At 42.8% G+C, this 17,386-nt stretch overlaps 1 protein-coding gene and 1 long non-coding RNA gene across 7 annotated transcripts in view; both read left to right on the forward strand.

Annotated features, from left to right (window-relative positions):
- The window catches only part of LOC140688681 (ankyrin repeat domain-containing protein 26-like), a 121,856-nt gene extending 107,579 nt beyond the window's left edge, over nt 1-14,277 (forward strand). For all 6 annotated transcript variants that reach the window (XM_072948295.1, XM_072948296.1, XM_072948297.1 and 3 more), the window contains 5 exons: nt 5,047-5,412; nt 5,992-6,197; nt 7,798-8,086; nt 12,794-12,839; nt 14,002-14,277. In XM_072948295.1, the coding sequence (XP_072804396.1) occupies nt 5,047-5,412; nt 5,992-6,197; nt 7,798-8,086; nt 12,794-12,839; nt 14,002-14,057 (963 nt within the window). In that variant the 3' untranslated portion in view covers nt 14,058-14,277. The remainder of the gene's footprint in view (nt 1-5,046; nt 5,413-5,991; nt 6,198-7,797; nt 8,087-12,793; nt 12,840-14,001) is intronic.
- Nucleotides 14,278-14,734: 457 nt separating this feature from the next.
- LOC140688684 (uncharacterized) lies at nt 14,735-15,972 on the forward strand. The gene is made up of 2 exons (XR_012063399.1): nt 14,735-15,612; nt 15,703-15,972. It is a non-coding gene; the product is annotated as an uncharacterized lncRNA (long non-coding RNA).
- The last annotated feature ends 1,414 nt before the right edge of the window (nt 15,973-17,386 follow it).

Genomic DNA, 17,386 nt, shown 5'->3' on the forward strand with positions numbered 1-17,386 from the left:
ACTTAAGGATGGAAATGCTGTCACATGGGTCATATGGTAACTCTGTTTAACCTTTTGAGGCCCTGCCATACTGTTTTCCAGAGTGGCTGCACCATCTAACATTTTTATCCAAAGTGTATAATTCTCCCAATTTCTATGCATTCCTGTCACCACTGGTCATCAGCTCTCCTGGTAGGTGTGAACTGGCATCTTGTGGCTTTGATTTGTATTTTTCTAATGACTAAGAATGTTGGGGATCTTTTCATGAGCTTATCTATTTGTGTATCTTCTTTGAAGACCTGTCTGTTTAGGTTTTTGCCCATTTTCAAATTGGGTTGTCTTTTTATGATTGAATTGTCAGAGTCCTTTTTGTATCCTGGGTGCAAGCCTTTGATCAGATGTAGGATTTTCAAGTATTTCCTCCTGTTCAGGAGCTTGCCTTCTTACCTTCTTGATGGTGTCTTTTGAAGAGTAGAAGTTTTTAATATTGATGAAGTTCAGTTAATCTGTTTCTGTCTTTTACTGCCCTAAGAAACAAGTGCCAGATCCAGTCATGAAGACACATGCCTGTGTTTTTTCTAAGAATTTTGTAGGTTTAGCTCTTTCATTTAGAGTTAATTTTATATATATTGTATGAGGTAGAGGTCGAATTTCGTTCTTTTGCATGTGGATATCCAGTTGTCCCTGTACCATTTGTTAAAAAGACTATTATTGTCTCATTCAGTTATTTGACACTCGTATTGAAAATCAATTGACAGTAAATGTGAGGGTTTCTTTTAGATTCTCAGTGGTGATGCATTGATCTATGTCTGTCCCATGCCAGTACCAATTCAGATGTTATGAGAACTCTTTCCGAGTCTTCTTGCATAGTACCAGTTGTTTTACATCATAATAAAATGTCAGTGTCACGGAATGTCTGTAACTCCACTTCTGTGGAGATCTGCTGCGTCCTGAAGGGGCCTGTGGCCAGCTTATGCCTTGCTGACTCTGTGACATGACAGAAAGTAGGCTTGCAAAGGTAAAGTCCATTCCTTCCCCCAGTTCAGACCTTTAGTTTCTCACCCAGTGCCTCCCACTTCACTCCAGTTTCCATCAAATCATGGTCACGGGGTCTGCTGACTCAGTCTGCAATACACTTCATTATGTTGCACTCATTATAATTCATAGACTCATCCATAGATTTCACTGCTAGAGGCAAAAGATTAAGCCTGGAGAAGATTAACTCAACCTTCCTCTTTGGAAGCCTCTCTAACCATCATCTTGCGGTGCACGATGAAGTCCTCTTTCGGCTTGGTTCCTGTGTGTCACTCTGGTGCCAGTCTTGTTCTTGGTGCAGATCCTGCATTCTCAGCTCCCTGTGTCTACCTCGCTTTACTTAAAAGGAGAGGTGCCTCGCTGTATTGTATAGCTTAATGCATAACGAATGAAATAAATATTTCATCCCATCCAAGGACAATTTTCCCAGAGTACAGCTGTTAAAGATTAGATAATATTCAGTCAGTTTATCAGAAACAGATAACAGATTCGTAATTTGAATTTCAAAAGTTCAAAGCCAGTCTGTGTTATATGGAGCGTTGTGCTACAACATGAAGCTGAGACAGTCTTACCTTCCCTTACCAACGAGCTTTTAAGTAAGGTAAAGGAAAAATTGTATTTAATTTAAATACTGCCAAAGGACACTACATTTATGGTTCCATAATACTTTATTTTCTCTCTGAGGAAAGGAAAATGAAGAGTGAGTGCTAGATTAGTAAGTTCTCAAAGCTGCCTGTCACTTAGAAGTTCAGTTCGTTGAAATGAGGTAAAAAGGTTGATTTGGGTAAACTATTTCTAGTTGTTTTTCAATTATTAGACATCAAATCCTGTGTCTCCTTGCTTACCAGGCTTCCTTATCCTGAAAGTTGAGGGGAGACTGTGAAATACATGCCTGTTTGTAAGAAGCTATAATTGGAGGGAACTCTGAAGTACCTTCCTTCTCACTAGTTCTGAGGTCTTTCAGTTTACGTGCTGTTTCTCATCAGCACTTTGTCATTAGTAAGTTAATCTCAACGTTTGTTACTTTCCAGTTTATAGGAGACCAATTTCTACTCTATTCAAGTTACATTTCATACTATCTTTTTTTATCCACTCTTCTGTTTATCTGTTTTTGCCTAACAAACTCCCCAAAGTTCAGTGGCTTAAATAAGCATTTATTTTGTTCACAACCTACCCTTAGGAAAAGTGTGGCCCAGACAGCTGGCCTCTATTCCTCTCAGCTTCAGGTGGGGCAGCTCGAAGGCAGGGGCCTGGAATCACGTGAAGGTTCATCCACTGATGTCTGATGGTTGATGTCGGCGGTGGGCTGTGGCTTAGGTGGGGCGGGCAGGTGGACCACCTCCCCTGGAACACGGAAGCTGTCTCTGTGGCCTGAGCTTGCCCGCCTGAGACTGGGTTCCAGGGTTAAGAGCGAGGCAGAAGCTGAAATGCCTTTTCAAACCGAGCCCTGCAGTTCACTCGGTGCCACTTTCACCATTTTCTGTTCATTAGGAGCAGGGCACTTAAGGTTGGCCCATATTCTCTTTTTTATGGAACTAATTTTGAAAATTTATGGAGACATTCAAAAACCAGCCTAATCTACTCACTAGCCACAATGTTTTGTTACTGCTTCCATACGAGAAATCCACTTGTCCCTACTCGGTCGTGAGCAGGCCTCGGTCGCTGTGGTGTTAGGCTCAGGCTCCAGCTTTCTGGAGTACAGCCCTTGGGTACACGCCTCTCAGTGCTGAGGCTTGAGGATAAGGAGACACGGGTTATTTGCCGCCCCACACCCGACATTCTGCTGAACTGCTGAGGACTCCCTCGCTCACAGATGGAAGATGGGAGGCACGCTGGCCCGTAGCAGTTCTGCAATGCAGCCTGATGCTGCCGGCTCTTTGATTAGGACTTAGTCCTAACCCTGGGAGGGGTTCTCCTTCGCTGCCCTCTCTGAGCTCTTTGTTCTGTCCCTTTCATGAGCAGTGACCTGTGTTTGCAGCTGAGCAGTTCTCTCCAGCCAGCTTCCTCCTTGTAGACCTTCTAAGAAAAACCCAAAGGCCGCCTCCCATTTTGCACTGTTTTGTCTCTTTCAGTCCAAGCTAGCAAGCAGTAGTTTTGCTAGCACAGTTCTCTTTAAAACTTTGAATTTCCTGTGAATTTTATTGGGGTTCCTGCCATTGGAAAGGCTACTCTCACGTCTTTTTGAGATAAACTCTTCACCTTGGGCTTCCTGTGAAGCTGTTGGGGGGCCATGCCTTTGAAATTCTTATGCTTTTAAGATCTTTAAAGGAATTTGAGGCAGCACGTTAAATCTTTCCAAGGTCTTAACAAAGTCTTGGCTTCATCTTTAGACTGCTTTCCTGGCAGCACCCTAGATTTGATCTTAGCCCGGAAGCCATTTCTCTGCTTACCCATTATGTGACCATTGGGCATGTGGAGATGCTTTTAATGGGATACAGATATTTGAACCCAGTGAGTCCTGGTTCCTTTCTATTTAATAATTTTTTTGTTTGTTTTAGCGTATCTCATCAATTTTACTTTCAGCTGTCCGGTAGCAAGAGTCCCGTTGCCTCTGGTTTCAGGGTCGTCATTTCTTCCCTGGCCTAGAAGCCTTCACTCTCAGCCCTTCAAGGGCCCTCAGGCTTCCACTCACAGTCTCGTGGACACTTTGGGTTTTCACTCTTACTCTTCTCTATATCTGTTCAGGTTTCGCCTACCTCCAGGTGCAAGGGCATCCCCACATTTTGGGTTCTTTTTTAATGGCTGTGCCCCATTTTTAATATCAATATCTGTGCCAGTTATTTATTGCTAATAATTTATATAATAAACTGCCTCAAAACCTGGTGACTCAAAACAGCATTTGCTTGGTTCCCAAATGTGTGTTTAGACAAGGCTCAGTGGAGCCAGCTCATATTTTCTCCACTTGGCATCAAGCGGGCTGTAGAATAATCTAAAGGCTTGTTCTTGCCCATGTCTGGAAGTTGGAGCTGGCTTTGGTTAAGGACATTCCCTGGGGTCATCAGCTGGGACAGCTGTGTGTACAAAGACTCAGTAGGTGGCCTGGGCTTCACAGCGTGGTGACTGGGTTCTAAGGGTGAGCATCCCTATGGAGTGAAAGTCAGAGGCCATTTAGCCTTAGAAATCACACAGCAGTGCCCCCACATTCTGTCCCCTAGAAACCAGTTAACTGAGGCCAGTACCTACTTCAGGGGAGGGAATTTCGCAGGGGAAGTGTCAAGGAATTTGTAGAGATGTTTTAGAACCACCACCTCCGCCTGCCTTGTCTTAGCAAACAATCCTTCTATCTGAAGGAGAGCAGTTCTTCCCAAGTCAGTGTCACTGAAATTCCAGCAAGTTTTTTTGTTTGTTTTTGTTGAGTATGTTCTCTTGTTTTGTGGAGAACCACACAGGATTACAAGAATGAAGGCTGTTTTGTTTGTTTAGAAAAATGTATGGGTCATCTTACTAAACCACTACACTAGGAGATGGATTTCTCCTTAACTCTGTGAATCATTCATTGCTCCTTGGAGTGCAATTCAAACAAGCATAAGATATTTGTAGTTCAGAGAAGGGCTTATGGCATATTAGAATCCATATTTGTAAGATGTATTAATTGCAGTCTTTTTTTCAAAGTCTTGTTTTGGGAGGCATTTATTAATTCAGCCCTAAGTAATTCAATGTGATCTCCCTAAAACTTTAAAAATCATGAAGAGTTAAGACTTGGGGAAGGAAAGGATAGGAGACTTTCTACTAAGAGGTGCCTTGTAGTCATTTTATGTAGGAAAGACATGAAACAATTACAGAAACATAAGAGTGTAAAATCAAGTACAAATGTAAACAAAGATGATGACAGTAAACAGTATATTTTTGTGACTCTTGGTGGTTTGAACTTTTTTTCTTGATTTTCTGAGTAGTTTGAGTTTCTCCATTCCACAAGGTAGATATACCATTTTATTGTAACTGAATTTATTTCAGCCTTTGATGCTGGGTTAGAGTTAGGCTGTTCTCAGTCTGCTAACCTCATTACCAAACAATTTTACCTTTTTCACGCAGAATGCTGATCTTCCAGCAAAAGAGGAATCTACGTCTTCAGTACTTCTCCATCTGAGTGCAGAAACTCAGCTTCTTCTAAAGGAGATATTATCTGTGGAACAGATGCAAAAGAAATGTGAAGCACTACAGGAGGAGAAGAAGAAGTTGGAGGAAGAAGCAGTAAACCTCAGACGTCACCTCGAAGTGAATACAGTGAGACACAGTCAAGTGGAGCAGGACAAACGGGAGACTGAAGAGCAAGCAAGACGGGCTGTAGTAGAAGCAATGAAGGAGCTCAGGCGAGCTATGCAGTACAGACGGGAAACTGAAGAGCAAGGAAGACAGGATGTATTAGAAAAACTGAAAGAAATCAGCCAGTTTTTACAGGTGAGACACTGATCTGTAAGGTGCTTTAACTCACTTCGCTGAGAATTACAGTTCGGATGTGTACATTTTATGTGTTCCTTCTACTTCCCATATAGCAGTTTGTTTTGTAGATTTCTGGAAGGAAGGCCGCATTTGTTACTCCCTTTAAATAATTCAGTTTCCATCATTACTATCACGAAATTGATGTTACAGAACAACTCTCACTAGACAATCGTTTTTAAGACCAATTGGTGTAAATCAAGACCACTAGGAGGAAAAGCATATGTTGTCATGTAAATACTGTGCCACATTCTTGGATTACTCCTAGGTTGTATTCTTCAATTTTTAAAAGTTTAGATTGATCCTATTATTCTTTGAACTATCACATTACATGAGTACTAATATAAGGGTGATTCCACTTTCATATCATAATTCAGATTTAATTCACTTGACATTGATGATAAGTATTTTAAAGTTCAGCTTTTTTTCACACTTAAAATTGCTCTCTGAATCACTGACTCAAAACTAAAGGGAACAAATATACTGTAATTACTCAGGTTGTAAGTATTTTTAAAATTGTGTCCTTTTAATTTGCTGTAGGCACAAGCAGCATCTCAGGAAGACTTGCTCAGAGAGTGTAAACGCGCTTCAGTCAGTCAGATGGAACGCAGAGTTCAAGACCTGGAAACGGAACTGAGAAGGAAAACTTCTCAGTTTGATTGTAATGAAAAAGAATTGGAAAAATACAGGCAGCTGTACCTGGAAGAGCTAAAAAATAGAGTGTCACTGGCAAATCAACTAAACTCGTAAGTCAAAATGTAGAATGATACAAAATAATTTAGGTCACTAATTTGCCTCTAAGGCATGATTTTTATTCAGCCAGGTTTGTGAGGTGAGTAGCAAGTGAACGCTGACTAGACAGTGTAATTTTGGGAAATGGTGTTAGTAAATGAACTCTCGTTTAAAATGTCAGTCCAGGGCAGTTTGCATCTCCCTGCCTTTTGCTGCTTTTACATGACTTTATTTTTTATATTTGCATATATTTAACCTGGTCTAGTCTTTAAGCTAGGGGTTTTGCAAACTTTGTAATTTAGACAGCCATATTATCACAAAATTTCTAGTTGGAATTCCCATAAATAGAAATGTTAATGAGTTTAAAGTTAACTGTGTTTTGGAAGAGTGCAACATAAACCCAAGGGGCCCAATTCTGGTGTTTGGTGAATTTACTTTCTTGATTGTGATATTTGGTGTCACTGTTCGTGGGCACCCTGAGACGAAGTACTGTGTCCTTCTAAGTTTGTCTCCGCTACGTAAAGGCATGCTTGGGGAATAGGGGGAAGTTCACATCGGGGTGAAGGGCAGTACAGTGGTTCACAAAGTGGCTAAAAAGAATATGGTGGCCTGCCCGAGGGGGTGTGTGGAAGACCGAAAGGGCAGGTCCCACCTCCTGTGCCTGAGTAGCAGTGTTATGAGCTACAGGTCTCCCCGCTATCCAAAACTAGAGTGTTCCTATGAAAGTTGTCGGTGTAAAGCAAAAAGGCAATTACCTTAGGACACATCTTGCTGGTGGATGCATAAAATAAATAATGCATAAAGCACAGGTGCTCACAGACACAGTCCGAAGCCGTGGCGGCGTGATGCCGGGATACTGAGCGTGGTTCTGGGGAAGGAGCTCGGTGGGGCCTCCTCTCGCTGCTCGGGGTGCCCATTGCCCCCCTGATGGCTTGGGCTAAAACAAGCACCCAGTGCTATTCTGGCTTTTAGCTTTTTTTTTTTAATGAAAGTGAAAGTCCGCTTGAGGTTTTTTTTTGGTTATGGAAAACAGGTGCTGATGTAGGCCTCTGGTAAAAGCAAAGTAACAAAGTGAGCTTTGGGACATTGGGGGAACCTTGAAATTGCCCCTGGCGCTGTCGTAGTTCTTTCCCACCATCGACTCTGCCGCCTGGTGCCCCCCAGAGGGTGGTGGCTCTAAACTGTTCCTCAGTGCCGCGTGCTTGATTTCTCCCAGGTAATGCGTGAATGTGTATATAAGGGGGGTGAAAGCAAATGCTTGAAAATGGCTTTGAGGGATGGTTTAGTTTTTATTTCTGAACTGGTTTCCTGAGGGTGAGTATGTCTAGGTGCAGCCAGTGCAGAAGGCAGTGGGGGTCCTCTGTGGGGGCGTCTCCATCTCTGACTCTCCCCACTTTGAAGTACTTGTTAGTTAAGGGCCCCCCCAGGGACATGTGTCCTTCTTTAGGACAGTTTTAAACTGTAATCGTTTACAGTAGGTCTTTGCTGACGTATTTTTGGTGTTAAAACGCAGTTTAATGGGACAATCTGTTTACAATTATAGCAACTTCAGAAATACACATCACTTAGGAAGAAAACGAAATGAATGAAATCTGTGCTTTGCGATCCTCGCAGGGTTAATGAGAGGCTGGCTGAGATGAACACTGAACTTCAGCTGGAGAAACAGCACAAGAGTTCTTTCCTTGGCTCTGTTCCCGCACAGCCTGTTGACAGACCGCCTCCTGCTGAAAGTTCTAATACTGCTGAAAGTTCTAGTACTGCTGAAAGTTCTAATACTGCTGAAAGTTCTAGTACTGCTGAAAGTTCTAGTACTAGCGTGGAGCCCGAAAGGAGTCGTCCTACTCGAAAAAGGCGCTTCAGGGATTTTCCACACCCTGCAACCAGCATGAGCGATCTGTTGAAGGTTAGTTATGTTATCTTCTTTCCTTTGGGTTTCAGATTTCTGATACAATTCTTGTTTTTAATTTGATGAGATTCTGAGTTGTTTATTTGACTTACGCACACTAAGTAAAAGCCATAATTAATCGTGCTAGTGAAGGAGACAGAAATTTTATTTTTGAAGTCCCAGGACTTGTAATTTTCAAGAGATACCTGTCATTAACTTTATTCAATAAATGCAACTTAAGTGACAAATTTTTAAATTCTTAAAAAGCTCCATTTTAAATTCTATTTTAGAAATTAAGTATTATTGCCTAATAACTAGAGATACACTTTCCAATGTTTGGCGTAGTTTCTGATTGATTTCAGTTTGGCATTGGTTCATAGTCATTTTCAAGTTTTGCTGCACCCCAGTTTTTCTACCCCTCAGCATAAGTAAATGATTGGCATCGAGATACTTAACCACATATGGATGTTTTTTATTTAAAGGAATCCAAGGTAAATTCTTTTTGTGAATTCAATAAACTTGTAACACTAAAAACATTAAGTTCTGTTTTTAAGTTTAAAATGTTTATCATTTTCTTCTGTAAGAGTACATTCTTAATTGCTATTTTACTTACAGCATTGTTATTTTAATGGTTATAAAATGTCTTACTGAGCAATTGTAGGACATTTCTAAAGATGTAGTCAAGTAAAGCAAATATTTAAATTTTTAAAATGAAGTTCGCTTATGTCTCTGTCTTGCCCTCACCTGCAGGAATACCGAGGTGGCAATGATAGGGATTCTTTAAATTACAACCAGTTTTCGTTGTGTATCGTTGTTAAAATAGCCATTGAAATCGGTGCGCGTGGGTTTCTGGTTTGATGGTGTTTTCGTGATCTTGATGCAGAGAAGGGTAGCACGGGCCCTTGTTGAGTGAGGTCTCAACCTGCTTTTTCTCACTTGGCTTCATGTCATAACAAATCAAAGAAGAAAAAAGCTCAGGTTTCATAGACAGTGTTGTGGGTAAATTGAGCCTAAGTGCTTCAGAGTCATGAAACCGGACTGCATGGTGTTAAAAAAATGCATGGCTAACACTCCCGCCAGTGGCTAAGCATGATGCAAACTCGAAATGTTTTCATTCGTTGTCACCAAAAACTCACGAGTGTGTCACTTTACAGGATGATGGTGAAAGAGTGTGAGTGCAAACGCAATGCAGGAGAAGACTCCTGAGGACAGTAGTTTCTTTTAATGCTTTTGGAGGAAAGAGGTGTCTGTTTTTTAGTACTTGTAGGTACACAGGAAAATAATTTATTTTAAACTCAGTGTTGTAGTTCCAAGGTATATGTAGTTCTTCTGTGGGGCCGTGGGGCTGTGGGGCCGAATCATGCTGGGTTGAGCAGGGAGGTTAACAAGCCCCGCTCTGTCCGGGTGCAGAGACACGGCTCCCTCAGCGCTGCCGGGCACCTCACAGGAGCTATTATTGTACTGTTACTGCTTACAGATTTCTTAGTCAGACTTAGAGAAAGAAGATGCCTTGTGGAATTGCTAGGGAGGTAATTACTTCTGCTGGGAAAACATAAAGTAATGCTATGCGAGCTGTGAACATACTGTTTAAAATGACAGAAAGGGATGGGTTTTTGCATGGGGCTTAACGAGACAACAGACTTCCACATCTTTTCAGCTATGGTTCTAGAAAGCAAAATGTCAAAAATGGCATTGGGATTGAATGTAACATTCTCCTTTATGTGCAAGGTTTTAACATTTTGGACTGTTCCTACTGTGAAGTTCTAGCTTACTCAGCATTTTTTTTCTAACTTGACAGAAGTATTGCTCTAAGTCTGTGATTTTAGTGGTGCTGGTGGTTGAAGCAAGTTTTTTCCAGTTGATAACACTTGGGTTTATTGCCTCTCTTACTGCTGCATGAAGTACAGCCTTGTCCCTTGACATTGTTGTAGTGGTAATAGCTGGACCCCATATCTGCTTTGCCAGTTTGTACCCTCAGATTTCACATTCTAGTTATTTCTGGGATGTTTTGTCCTACATGTCAGAAGCAATTTTACAGTTTTACTCAATTATGTTACTCAATTATATTACTATAAAATACAAAAAGTTAAAATTAGCCTGAGCAGATACATCACTGTTAGATTTTCTTGCACATAGAATTTTTTTCTGAGAACTGAAAACTTAAAAATTGATCCCAGACAGTATTATAACAGACAAAATTTCTCTGTTTTAAAGACTTTTTTATGTTCAAGAGTTTTTAAGTATTGGTGTGCCTAACATGAAGCATGGCCACAATAGTTAATAAATGTCCTTCAAATCTATTTTAAATAGGAAGACTAAATTTTACACTCACCGATTTTGGACTTTTGGTGTATTACTGACACTTTCAAACATTTTCTAATGATTTATTTAACTAATTTTTAAATTTCTCAAATGTCCATTCAGTTTAGCAGCCCCTTTTCTAAATGGGATTATACCAGTGCACCAGAGCTAAAACGATTAATATTCCTAAGACTTTAACTTTTTACATGACATGACACAGCACTGCATCTCAGCAGGATCTGGTCACGTTTCTTTTAAAAGTAGGCTTCCAAGGCAGGGCACACCCACTCTGAATTTTAATTCTAATCAAACTATCACAGTAGTTAAGCTCACCTCTCATAAGGCAGGAGCAGAGTTCAGTAACCTTGTTTCTGCTATCAGCTCTCTGCCCTGTGGACTCCCTCCTGCCCTCTTTCCATTTTGTCTGAATGGACAAATGAGGAAGCGTGTTATCTTTTGAAAGCCAGTCACTCAGCTTCTTCCAGTTCTTTTTCTTTCATTCACTTTTTTTCTCTGTAGTTAATTTTTTAGCTCCTTGATCAACAAATTCTTTCTCATTTCTTTTCTCTGCAGCAAAATACATGTATTTAATAGTTACATGCTGACAAGTGTCATTTCCTTCATTAACCTATTTACAACAGTATGATGAATCAGAGTGGTTAAATGACTTGATTTTATTACATTTCTGGAATTGTACTTATTTTTATAACATTTAAAATAAGAACAATACCAAGTTTTAACTTAAAAGTATCAATAATCTGAAAATATATTCACTTTGGTAATGAACATGTGTGTCTACGTGTGTGACAAGTCTGTTTTTATCAAATTGATCTCGGAAAGGGCAGCATTATCTTCCAGCCTGTGACCTCAGTTTTGACCTCAATCCTGCAGTGTCCCCAGTGGGACCTTCCATTTCTATGGGACATAGTCTGCAAACCAAACCGCCAGTTATGAGAGAATCCTCCCAATTAAAAATCATTAGAATTAAAACTTGCTGATACATTGTCTTCCTGTGTATAATTTTCTCACCTTACTGTGTTTTTGTTAAATGGAAAAGTTTAAGTAAAACTGCAGGTGCCTTCTCCTTATTAATGTTGGACTTCAGACCACTTCCACCATCTGGACATGGGGGTCCTCACCTAGAAATAAGCATAAGGGTCCCAGAAGTACGTGTTTAGGAAAATAGCTTTGCAGAGGAAAAGAGAGTAATCTACATTCAACTCGTGTAAAAGTGTGATCTACATTTTGCATAGTGTTTATTAATGGTTATATGAAATTATTTCTGTCAAGGCTTCTCCCTTCATCTGCTAGGCGTTTTTCACTTCACAGGACCCTCCTGGCACTGCTGTCATGTTGTTGATGGCATGAGGCCTCTCTAGAACGCTCTTGTCAGACAGTGTTATGGAAAACAGTCTCTGAAAACATTGGCAAACGGTAGCCCCAAATTTTGTCTTTGCACCTAACATTTACAGAAGCCTCGGCTCTCATGTCGCTGTTACCACCACAGTGTTTATGTCTGGTGTACTGTTTAGAACCTGTTTAGTGAGCGGGTGACTTTCATAAGAAAGGTTTTTAAAAGAGCACTCTAGATGGGGACACTTGAAGTTTGAAGTGTCCCCACACATTTCATAATTAAATACGTAACTAAGTCAAGTTTCAAAAAGTTGGCCCTAGTCTCTAGAAGGGAAACAAAGTTACAGTTAAAGAATTAGGTATTGTTTTCCTTGTTTCTAGCTCTAGGAAGTTGTGAATCAGAAACCAACTTTGAAAACTGGCGCTAGCCTCTCCTTCTCTTCAAGCAGATTTTCTCACATAAATATTTTAGTCATCTACAGAGAGCAAAATACATTTGCTTAACTTGTCTGCCAGTAGAATTTTCACTTGACATTATAACAGAACCCCTTCCTTCATTTTATGTGTCTAAGATTCTGTGCTAAAAACATTAGCATAGAACAGACCTTAAAATTTTAGTTTTCTAAAAGTGCAGGAATGGAAAGCTCATTTTAAGGAAAAATTCATTCAAGTTAAAAAGAGCTAAACTTTTACAAAGGGCAGTTTTTCTAAGAACTGCAGAGCAATGCATTCAGTGTGAAACATGACTTGAACTGTTGAAACTCTTCGTGCCAATAAGATCAGGCGTTGCCCTCTGAGATTATGTGTATCGGACAGGGCAGTGTTTACTGTGCTTTTCATCAGGGGAATCTAAGTAGCCTCACAGATATGTGTTCTCTGTTATCTAAAATCAAAGTAAGTAGGAATTTATTTTATTTTATCCATGTGATTATTTTTCTATTTAAGCAATCCCCACGTTAAGTCAAGTCTCTAAAAGTATTATTTAAAGGCCACATTTCATAAGCTAGCTGTCATTCCTATGATCGTGTTTCTTGTTTCACTTAAACATTAAAAATATTTGACTTATTGTAGATGCGAAAGAAGCTGATGAACAATGTATCTAGAGAATTAAAAGAAGGTATGTTGCCAACATTTCTGAATTAAATTTAGACGTTGATTTCTGAAATACACTCTAAACAGTAAATGGCACCCCTTTCTATTGCTTGAATAACAGATACCATGTTAAGCTTTTTTCTTATACATAGCTGATGAAAAATGTGAGAGCATAGTTTCATTCATAATGATAAATATACTTATTCCTCATTTATTCATCATGATCCATAGCTTTAAAAAAAAAACAACTCAAGAAGTCTGTGTTCTCTATTTCTGGCTGTGCCCTTCCTCTCCTGCTGTCCCCATGGGCCTGTCACCTGCACACGGACCTGTTCTCAGAAAGCGTGGAGGTCATCAGCTTCTCGAGTTTCTGGTAGTGACTGAGGCCAAAAACCCAGACTCAGGCAATCTCGGTTCATATAGCTGTCACCTGGTGGGTGACAATTTCTTGTCATTCTCTTTGTCACTGGTTAACCTTTTGCCCTCAGGAAAAATCCCAAATTCCTTAGCTTGGAAGAAAAATACCCACATCGATTTGGCTCTTGCCAGAGTCTTCAGCCGTATCTCTTTTCTCCCCTGCTCTGCCCCTTGGCTCCAGCGACTGGTCAGACTGCGTCCAGCTCCGCGGGTGCCCTTCCTGCCTCTGCTCTTTGTGTTTGCTTCTTGCCTCTCCCTCCCACACTTCCTCCTCCTTCAGGTATCTGCTTACACATCACGGCCACCAAAGAGGGGACAATATTGACACAAAGCTGGACGTCCTTTCTGAGTGTTCAACTCTGCCCTCTTTTATACCTGTCATGGCATTTATGTCTCTGTACCGAAACTGCCTGTTCATCTATTTTGCCAGTTTACGGTACATGATCTTTCAGTTCAGGGTGGACTGTCATCTTCATCTTGTGGTTCCAGTGCTTGTCACAGTGCCTTAGCCCATGGCTGCTGAGTAAATGAATGAAGAATGAGAAAACCAGGCGCTCTGATCCTTAGCCACAAGAGCAGTTAATTCAACATGCAGCCCTGGGCAAAGTCTAGAGTAGTAATCTTGTGTTTTGCGTTGTAATCGTATGTAGGTATTTTTCATTCTTCTTAAAACTTGGAAAAGTCTCAGCTTTTCTTAAAAAGTAAGCTGACATTGAGTTACCTATGAAGAATTTTAAGTAAAGAATCTAATTCTTTCATTTTCTTTCCAGCTACTACTGAACTTGAATCTAAGTCCTATGGACTCTCTCGTAGGCTTGATGGATGAGTCAAGTCTAAGTGAAGATCTGACTTCGAAAGCACGTCAAGAATATGTGGAGATTTTGAAGAAAAAGTGCACGATCTACAAGATAAATAGTAAACGTTTTACCTGCTGGGCTGTTTGCTGAACATTTTAGTTATTTCCCGTTAAGAGACTGACACTGTTTATTAATGGAAAATACTCTTGCATTCTATGTGCATGATTAAAATTTATGAAGTATTTTAAACCACGTTTTTCTGCATCTCATTGACTTTCAAGCAGATTTTGGGAATAAAACCCAGCACTTTGGAGTATTATATACTCAAACCGAGCCCAGATGCCAGCTGTTTAAACAGCACCCAACCACCCACAAAACTTGTCGTTGATGTTGAGCAGTGTTGATTGATAGCTTTTTTGAATTTTCCAGTGTTAATCACTGTCTATAGACCTAGAGATTTAGACGGACAGCGTTTGGATCTGCTGTGGCTGTTCCAGTGTTCTGATGGATCCCAACAATCGTTACGGTGCCATCAGCCTTTCTGCATGTTACCTTAAACACTGATTCACAGATGATTCCTCTGTGAATGAAGAGAAATGAAACCTGCCTCAGGCTTTTCATCTTCTCTTACTTATTTACTTACCTTTTGGAAACAGTCTTAAAATTAGAGACAAGTTCTAAGCACCAGACACAAACGGACGTTGTCACAAACCTGTCATCTCTCCCGTACATTCTCCTAAGGCGTCATTTCTCTTTCCTAAATGCACTTGTTCTACCGTAAGTTCTCTTGCTCTTCCCTCTCGCCAAGAAGTCATTTGTTTTTCAGAAAGTGCCTTTCTCCTTTTCCTGTCACGTGTTAAATTGTATGTAAACCCCCACTTGTAGCCACCCCTTCAAGTCCCATTGCTTTGTGAACTCTTGCACGTGTCCATTACGTAATTTTTTCCTCACAGTAATCTGCTTTAGTCAGTTTAATTTGTAGGTTCCCAGTTGCTGAACATAAGACGGTAAAGGAAATACTCTCCTTCTCGACAGTTTCCAGGAGCTGAGATTTTAGTAACTCCTGCTTATACCCTTTATTCCCTTTTCCGTCCTTTCAGCGCACTTGGCAAAACTCCCAGCTGCACAACAGACTGATTCTCACTTCCCCCTTACGTCCCCCCAGGCGTCTAAGTGCTGCTGAAGAAAGTCACGCACTGCCCAGCCGTCCTACTCCTTTTACTTAGTTGATTTGCACCTTCTTCCTTCTCAGCGATGTTTTCAAATTCCCCTCTCTGTAAACACCTCCCTGTTGCTTCCCTCTCACTTGAACCAGACAGTCTTACTTCTGACGACAAACTTCCTGAGAGATCTGCCTGCTTCCCCACCAGCAGTCTGTCCCCACCCACCCTGGTGTGTCTTCCCCTTCCTCCATTCCCACGCAGCGAGTCACTGGTGACTCCCACGTCTAAACCAAAGTGACACCTTTCCGGCCCTTGTCTAACTGGGCTTCTCATGCCTCCAGGCGTTCCATGTGACCAACCTCTGGAACTGACCGCTGCCTGCAGCAAGATGACGTTGAAGGTGAGGGCCGCAGCCTTCTTGGTGAGTTCATTCCGTTTACCCTGGCTGTCGCCCATGGGTAAAGACAGGAAGTACACATTACTCAATTTTTGTTTATTTTTCTCGTGTTAGTCTGCCTCACGTCAGGTTAATTCTCAGACCAGCCAGATGAGCCTAGAAGGGTGGAGGAACGCTCCCCGCCTCCACCCCAACACAAGCCTGAGCACAGGTAGCTGCCACGCCTGCAGGGAAGAGATCGATGGCAAACTCCGCTATTCCTACTGCACTAGCCAGTGAGCTGAAGCTCACCTGCATGTCCTCCAGGCTGAGGTGGGGTCGCTGCTCCCGGCAGCAGAAGACTGCCTTTGTGAAAGGAAAATAAAAATGGAGTCTGCGTTGCTCGAGAGGGCTCACTAAGAAGGTGTGACTTACGCACATCTCAGCCCACGTAGAATCCGGCCCTGTGAGCATTTATGGCCCTAATGAAGCCATCCGGAACGCCTGCCAGAAGCTGAAGATACTTCCTAAGCCCCCACCCTGAAATAAGCTGACTCCTGGAGAGGGTCACTTGGCTTCCACGGCCCCGCCTGGCTGCCCTGTGGCTCAGCAGGAGCCAGGTGGTGTGATGGGAGGGCTGAGTGGCCATGGGACTGTGGGAGGGGCAGAGTGATCAGGGACATGGGACAGTGATCAGGACAGGGACATGGAGCAGCAGCCTTGGAGGGCCCCACCCCGAGGTCCCTGTGGGACCTGAGCCTGAGCTTTCAGCTCTGGAGCTCGGAGCTCAGCAGGGTGCGTCGGCCCCGGCAGGGCTGTGGGGTCCCAGGGTGACTGTTGTGAGGACCACCTGCTATCCTCGGGAGACCAGGGCCGGGGTCTAGCTGGCCACCCCTCTCCAGGTGACCTCTGGGGCCTCAGTGTTCCCATCTGAGAAGCAGGGATAGCATGTCTTAAATTGGAGGGTGGCCGTGAGAACTACATGGAAAACGGGTGCAGAGGGCTGCAAATGGGTCTGGCGCAAAGTGCCCAGTAAACACTTGTGGGAATGACCCCTCTCGGGAGCTGGTAGCCTTTGGAGACCCCGCTGAGCCGTACGCGCTCTCCTCCTCCATCTGTGCGTGACAGCCACCACGTCCCAGGAGGGCATGCAGGGAGCCGGCCACCCTCCTGACCCCAGGATGGCTCAGCGGATATTTGCTTCAGGAACCAGAGAACTTCTTCTAGACTGTTGTAGGGTGATCACACAAACGCATCCACATTGCGCTTGGGGCGAGGGAGCCAGTGACTTCGGAGCTGCAGGAGGTGCAAGGCTGCTGTATCCCTTTGCGCTCACCGCAGGCACTTGAGAAAAGGAGAAAAGGGGGCTCTAAGGTCAGGGGCTCGTCCGGGTCACGCTGCAGGATTTGACCCCAGGCCGTGTCCCTGCACACCCAGCCTTCTTGGCCGGCAGAGAGCCTTCTGCAGGAGAGATGGATGCTGTTTTAGATGCGATCGCCAATTTCCTCCTTGTTCAGTTGCCACGGAAACAGTCGTGGTGGCCCCACAGAGGCGGGAGTGAAGGCGAAGCCTGCCCCCGGGCCCTGGTCATCTCTGCTGGTGAGGGGGTGGGTGGTGTGGGGCCGGGCCTTGAAATTTCCGTGGCATCCTGGTGTCGAGTGCCCGCCTCCCTCCATCACATTCACCCCGAGCTCTTCCTCCGCAGAGAAGAACGACAGCCATGGGAGGGGTGTTTCAAGGGGACTCCCGTGGAAACGGAGAGTAGCCTGCAGCTCCCTTTCCTCCGGCAGGTGTTGAGCTGCAGCCAGCGCAGTTCTCC

The sequence above is a fragment of the Vicugna pacos genome, chromosome 23 (genome assembly GCF_048564905.1).
Source record: "Vicugna pacos chromosome 23, VicPac4, whole genome shotgun sequence".
Lineage (NCBI taxonomy): Eukaryota > Metazoa > Chordata > Mammalia > Artiodactyla > Camelidae > Vicugna > Vicugna pacos.